Raw genomic sequence first — 7,118 nt, forward strand, 5'->3', positions numbered from 1 at the left:
TGTGGCTTTGCGGGGCTCCCCGTGGCCGTGTCTCGCGGCGTTGCCGGCCGCCTCGCCTCTGGGCTGGTGGCCAGTGGATTTGCTTGGGTTGCCACCTTGGTCCTTGGCATTAGGGCTACTGTCCTTCACCTCGGGCACGGCTTTATCCCTCCCCGAGGTAGGCTGCTGACCTTCCTCCGTGCTGCCTGTGCTGGGAGCAGCCTCGCTGCCGGGCTGGCTACCTGCAGTCTTCTTCTCTGGGACCAAATCTTTGGCAACCCTGTTCAGCGTGGGCGACGCCGTCTTGTCCTTCAGGGGCAGGGCGTGGTGGGCAGCTTCCGGAGACGTGGCCTTAGACGCACCTTCCCATGAAGAGGTGTCGTTGACACCAGGGGTCCCCCACCTCTGGGTCTCCTTGGCTGGCGAAGCCTCTGCCTGCATGGAAGGAAGCTCCGAGACCTTCTTGGCAAGCGGGAGAAATGGGATCCCATCCACGGTGTCGGTGGCTGTGCTGGGGTTTCCCAGGACACTTGCTATGTACTCGTCTTTGTTGCCTCCATTTGTTCTTTTCTGAGCATCGGTGTAGCCACGTTTCTCAGTCAGGTGTGGAGGAGAGAGTTTTTGGTCTGTGGCCTGGTTAGCAGCCAACCCAGCAAGGTCAAGGGCAAACTCCTGCGAGTCCAAGAAAGGCAGGGTTTTCCCATCAAAGGCTCCTTTCTCCAGCTCCTCGATGGACAGGGCAGCGATACGGTTGAGGTCCGGGCTGCTCCCCGCAGCCTGGGGCAGGGACGGGGACAGGCAGGGGGGTGGAGGCAGGCTCTCAAACTGGGATTTCTCCATCTCTGCCAGGAGGTCAGAGAAGTCACCCACCAAGTCGTCTGTTTTCATGGAGGGTTGGGGTGCTCCTGGCTCACCAGGCGCTGTAGGGAAGGAGTCCGTGGCTGCCCGTAGGCTGGGGCTTGCAGCCTCTACCAGCTGAAGGTCACTAGCGTGGTCCAGGTGGACCGGTGAGCTGCGTGGGAGCGAGCTGCTGTGGTGAGCGACCTTCCTCCTCTTGCTCGGTGGCATGCCCTCCCGGAGGGAGCCGTCCTCCTTCACCTTCTCCCTGCCCTCCCTGGGGGCAACGCCAGGCCTCATGACCCCCCTGAATTTGAACGTCTTGTTGCTTCCTGCCAGGTGCTTCTCCATGTGCCGGTCGTACTGCTCTTTCTTGGAGAAGGTGTAGTTGCACATGCTGCAGATGAAGGACTTCTTGATGACGTGCATGACGTCGGCGCAGAGCTCGCAGGCGTACAGGGTGGTGTGCTTGATCTCCTGCTCCTCCACTATGCCGTGCTCCTGGCTGAGGTGGTTTCGGAGCTCTTTGGTCTCCTGGTAGAACATGGGACACCTGTGGCACAGGTAAATCTTCTGTAAACTGTGCACGACCAAGTGCCGCTGGAGCTTGAAGGGTTTGGGAAACTGTTTGCCACAGTGATGACAGTCCCTGGAAGGATCCTTGCAGTCTGGGTGCATGGGGACAGATTTTGGGGTGCCTTCGCTTTTTGCCACGTGCTCTGGAGATGGACTGGCGGATGCTTTTGAGGAGCTGGGTGCAGGGGGCTTCACCTTGGCGCTGCTTTCCACGGGGTCTTTCATTGCTTTGGCCTCCTGCTCGAGGGGCAGCTCCCTGGGACTCTTGCTCTCTCTGCTAACCACATGCTTGAGGTCAGCATGCCGCGAGGACCTGCTGGGCTTCCGATACATGATGGTGTTGAGGAAGTGGGTGACAGCAGCGTTCTCCTCACCAAAGCAGGCTGGCAGGCCCATCACCGACTTCTGCGCTTGCCCCTTGCGAGCAAACTGGGTGGCATGCTCCCGGAGATGCTCGTTGTACATCCAGACGTCGGAGATCTCCTTCAGGCACATCCCACAAGCCCACAGACCGGCTTTATTTTTGGCATGCTTCTCCTTCAGGTGGTCCCTCAGCTGCTCCCGGGAGCTGAACTTGCGCTGGACGCACATGTAGCAGGTAGGTGGGGGGGAAGGGTTATGGGAGAGCTTGTGGAAGTCCAGCTCCCCTAACGTCAGGAACCACTGGAAGCAGACTTTGCATTTGTACTGCTTGTCTTTGGTTTTGATAGTGATCTCGCTGCGGTTCTTCCCCAGCTTCCCATCTTCTAGCTTACTTCTGTGCTTGCTGTGCTGGCCCTGCCTCGGCTTGAAGGTCACAGTGTTGTCCTCACCGCTGCCAGAAAGATCTTCACAAGGCCCAAAGAAGCACATGTCTCTCATCTTCAGCTTTGCATTCAGCATCTCGATGTCAATGGTATGAAATTCGGGAGAGTCTGGATCTTCGTTAGCTTTGCCATCGTAGGGCTCCTCCGCCAGGTTGGGAGGCTCAGAGCTCGCTTCTGTGAGCGAGTGTTCATCCTCAAAGTCCATCAGAGGCTCAAACATGTCCTCAGCAGAGAGGCTTTCTCCCTCCTTCTCCAGATTCCCCCAGATGTTCAAGCTGGGGACGTTATCCATTTGGCTGTTTTGGCACAAGAAGGTTAGCATGTTGTCCTCCAGGTCAATGTCCCCCTTCCCTTGGTCGGTCTTCTCACGGTCCGACCTCGGCACAACGTTTTTAGATCCACCAGGAGCAGCGTCTCCACCCTGGGCCTTGCTGCCGTGACACATGTTTAGCATTAAGGCATCGTCGACAGAGATGGTTTCATACTCACAAGGCTCCTCCCTGGTGACACAGAAAGAGCTGCTTTCGCTGAGGTCAGAAGCTAATTGGATCGTGAAGAGGTCGATGGCACCCGCTGGCTGGAGGTTCACCTCAGGGACGGGCTTGGGCTTCTTGCTGCGCTTCCCATACACTCGTGTGCACTTCCTCCGGACAAACTGGTCGTCCCTGGGGAAGAGCTGGGAGAAGGTGGAGTCATCATCAAACAAGCTCTGGAGGTCCGAGATGGCCGCGCTCTCCATGCAATGCTCTTTGCTCTCTGGCGCATCTGCCTTCGCCCATCGCTTTGGCTCTGCAGGAGGAGGGCTGGTCCCTGGCGTGGTCTGCAGAGCGCCTTGCCCAGGGACCTTCTGGGTGCTTTCAGAGTCACGAGTCTCCAGCAGCAGACCCCCTTCGGCAGGACCCTGTGGGGTCCCGCTCTGGTTCCCAGTGCTGCTGCTTGCCGTAGGACCGTCCCCTGTCTCAGCATCCATCTCCTCTGTGCCATCAGCACCATGATGCTGCTCTTTGCCTACCTTGCCCAATCCCTTCTCCACTTGCTTCACAAACCCACTAACCCATTTTTGGCAAGCTTGTGTGTCTTCTGTAGCAACTGGATCTTCCACCTCTCTGGGACAGGCATCTATGCCTGTTACTGACTCCTTGCTGACCACCTCCTTTGAAGACCCCATCCTATCGCCCAGGTCCTCTGCAAGCTCAGCTTCACAAGGGGACTGTTTAGCTTTTAGAGAGTGCTGGGTTGAGTTGGACCTATTTTGTTCCTCTGCAGAGATGCAACCCCCTGGCTCATGCAAGCCCTCCATGATCCTGGGAAGACTGGAGCCGAAGACAGCAGCGGGGGGACCTGCATTCTTCTCCAGCTCACATGGACCATTTGGCTCATTTCTGCTGGGAAATACCTTCGCTTTCCTTCGTCTCACTTTCCTGTTGAGCTTCTTTTCAGAATTGCCGTTCACCTCTCCAGGATCTTTGCTTTGGCTCCTCCTGCCCTTTTCTCCCTTCCTGGCTTGCCTTCCAGAGTCCAGCTTCCCAACCACCACCTCGCCTGCTCCCCTCATCTCCGAGCATGGTCCCTTCGCCTTCATCTCCCTCTGCAGAACTTGTGTGCGGTGCAGCTCCTGGGACATCTCAAAGGAGATCACGCTGAGGTCGCTGAGCACTCTGCTGACCACTTCTTGCATCTGTGTGCTGGGCTCTTTCACCAGGTCTGGGCATGTTTTCTTGGGGCCGTGTTCAATGCTGGTGGTCGGCATCTGTGAGCTGCTGCTTTTGTCCTTGACTGAAGTCTTCAGACCTCTCCTGGGCACCTTTTGGGCTGCTTTTGATGTCTTGTCTGCAAGAATAGAAGTGGACCTGGGAGCCTTGCTGGGCTGTGGCATGCCACCATTCTTCACCTGGTGCTTGACAGCTTTGTGCCTGGTCAGGCCAGGCTTGGACCGGAAAGTGGCTGAACAAATATCGCAGGTCACTGGGAGCCCGTTTGGCTTTTTTTCTTTGTGAAGTTCATTTTGGGAAGGGTTTGGAGCACTGCTAGGGGAGTTGCCTTCTCCTTGGCTCATCCCATTTAACACACAACTCCCAGCTTCTCCAGCCCCATGGCTTTTGGGTTTCTCCCCTTTTAAACTCTTTTTTCCACTCTCTGTGGTTTTGGAAAGACCAAGTCTCAGCTCTGCTGTCTCTGAAAACTCGTGGCCATTTAATTGATCAGGCCCACGATCTCCAGTCCTTGCAAGACCTCTGCTGACAGCAGCTGGCACCTAAAAAACCATTGGGCAAAGTCTCTGGTTCAGTTTGATGCTTATTTCCATCATCAGAGCAGCTTTCAAGCGTGTTCTCTTGATTCAGGTTTGCCTCTCTTTCTCTGATCTGCAGATCTGGTGTGGGCGGGGTTGGGTAATCTTGGGTGTCTGGAGGAATGGAGTTGGTGACTGTATCTGTGATGGGGCACGCTTGGGTTTGTTTACAGTGAGGACCTGACAGCACAGCACTGGTGTTTTCGAGTCCCTCTTTCCCAACACATTTTTGGTTGAAAGGCGGCGAGCAGGGAAGAGCAGAGTCCTTCCCGGGCCCTTTCTGAGGACCATCCATCTCCAAGGTAGAAGTCACCAGACCATCAGCAAGCAGCAGAGCACAGGGTCTCTCTGTCCCTTCTCTTTCAGGTGGGCCATAGTTATCTAAAATGACCTCAGAGAGGTGACGGTGACCTTCCTCAACCGCTTCCATTGGCATGGCCCCATCATGATGCAGCAAGGGAGGAAAGGTGGGTGCCCTTTGCCACATCTCTTGCTCTGCTGGGCTCATGATGTGGTGATGGACATGGTGGCTCTTGGCCTCGGGAGGACACTTCTTCACAATGAATGAACTCGATGCATTAAGCTGGGATGTGCTGAACTTCTTCTCATCCAAAAGCCGAGTGCCAAAGCCGGGGACCTCTCCTTCCTCGGTCCCACTGCTCTGCAAGCATTTGGGGTGAGAAAATTTGTTTGGCAAGGGCAGGCTGGTTGGAGCTTCACCCGTGTAATGACAGCCATCAAGACACTTCTTCCCATTTCCTTCCCTGGGAATCTTCACACTGACAGCATCAGCTTTTGTCTCTGGTACCAAGCAGTGGTCTTGGTGGAGATCCTCCTCGGAGGGGCTGGTGGGACTCATGGGGACACTGTGCTGGGGCTGTCCCCCCTGGCTCCCCTCCAGCCTCTCTGCTGCTGTGCTGCCCAGCACTTCTTCCTCGAGCAAACTACGGCTTAGATGGGGCTGCTCATGGTTGTTAAATGCCAAGGTCGCTTTGTTTTTATCTCGCTCCTGCTCCTCCACGAGCTGATCAGCTTTCTTCCCTTGCCCTGGCAGCGGGGTCACCGCTGTGGTTTTGAGTGATGAGAGGTCATTACGCTCTCGGGAAACACCATCTGCACAGGTATTAATGTCATCTGTCCCCGCGGGTTCAGTTGCTAAGTGCTGCAGCTCTGTTACATTATTCTGCAGCTCTGGCTTGGCAAACGTGGATTGTTTTGCATGGTAAGAGCCTGCTGCACCGAATGACTCCAGCTCCTCGTGGCCACCAGAGAAAAGAGCAACCTCTTTTGTTTGGGCAGCAATATTTTCCGTGTTGACCCCCGTGGGGACGCTCCCCTCTCCTCGGGCAGGGCAGCATGTTTGATTTTCCCCTTCTAAGGCACCGCTGCTCTCCTCTTTCTGCTCCGGTTGGACACGGGAGGTGGCAGAGGGCTGGCTGGGAGCAAGCAGCATCGGGAAGCATGGCATCAACAGCTCCTCTTCGTTGCTCTTCACCGTTCGGGCAACGAAGAGCTGGAGCTGCTGCAGAGGGTTGGCAGCTGGCTCCTGGGACACCGACGTCTGTCGGGAGCTGCAGTCACTCTCCTTGGGCAAACTCAACATATCAAACAGCAGCACTTTTTGCTTGCTGGCTTTGTTTCCAGGTCCCGGGTCTGCAGGGGTGGTGGGGCTCTTCCTCTCCTCAGTTTCCTCCATCAATGCAGACCCACTACCATCCCCAGTGCTTTTCACCATTTTAGGTGACACGGGCTTGCTTGAGGGTCTTTCTTCTGTGTCTGGGACCTCCTGGATGCGAGGTGAATAGGTGACATCCAAGGCTGGGGTGGGACCTTGCTGAAAGCTCAGTTCGAGTTTACTGTTTGGAAGATGGGCATCAAACTTCTCCAGCTCTGCAGCATCACTGAAGCTTTCATTTGCTTTCCCCAGCACTGGGAAGTTCTCAGCACCACACTGGCATGACAGGGATGGCAGGGGATCTTTGGTCGCTTCAGCTGCCTCCAGGGTCTTGGGGAACACGGGGTCGGTGACAACAGGAGGGCTTTCTGTGTAGGCGGGAGCCTCTCTGTGGTCTGGTGTGTGTGAGCCAGGCAGACTTTTGGAGGAAGACCCATTTTCTACCTTTCCAGGGTCACTTTCCTCAGCAGCCACAGCTCCTTGGAGCTGCTCACCACCATCTTTGGAGCAGAAACGGTCCACGGTGAGCGGGGCTGGTGGGCACACCCCAGCCTCCAGTGATCCCAGCTCCACTGGGCAGGACCAGGGCTCCCTGGGGGTCTCATAGTCCCCATGGGCACTCGTGATGGCCGGCTTCTCACCTCTCAGCCTCTCCCCAGCACAGAGGCTTGAACCGCCCAACTCATCTTCCAAAAACAGTCCTTTCTCCTGGCCCGTCTCCTGCTGGACCTGCAGCGGTGGGAACCGCTCGGCCGCCTGTCCTCGCAGATGGGCAGTGATGTGTTGCTCGGGTTTCTGAAGGGTGATGGGAGCTTCGTTATCCAGCTTGCTGGTTTGCAGTTGACTTTCCAGCTCGGTGACTAATCGCTTGATCTCCAGCTCATCGTCTGAGATGTTGTTCATAAAAGTCACGTTATAATCCGTTATCCTCTCTGGTAGCGGCAGGGGGGGGTGG

General features: G+C 56.2%; 1 protein-coding gene across 1 annotated transcript in view; it reads right to left on the reverse strand.

Annotated features, from left to right (window-relative positions):
* The window catches only part of LOC103769896 (zinc finger protein 469-like), a gene marked incomplete at both ends in the record, with an annotated part of 11,331 nt that overhangs the window by 236 nt on the left and 3,977 nt on the right, over positions 1 to 7,118 (reverse strand). The window contains 3 exon segments of the mRNA XM_008937136.1: positions 27 to 4,453; positions 4,455 to 7,108; positions 7,111 to 7,118. The exon segment at positions 7,111 to 7,118 is cut by the window's right edge and continues 1,186 nt beyond it. Of these exon segments, the coding sequence (XP_008935384.1) occupies positions 27 to 4,453; positions 4,455 to 7,108; positions 7,111 to 7,118 (7,089 nt within the window).

This window comes from Merops nubicus, unplaced genomic scaffold, assembly GCF_000691845.1.
Source record: "Merops nubicus isolate BGI_N331 unplaced genomic scaffold, ASM69184v1 scaffold27513, whole genome shotgun sequence".
In the NCBI taxonomy this organism is placed as follows: Eukaryota; Metazoa; Chordata; class Aves; order Coraciiformes; family Meropidae; genus Merops; species Merops nubicus.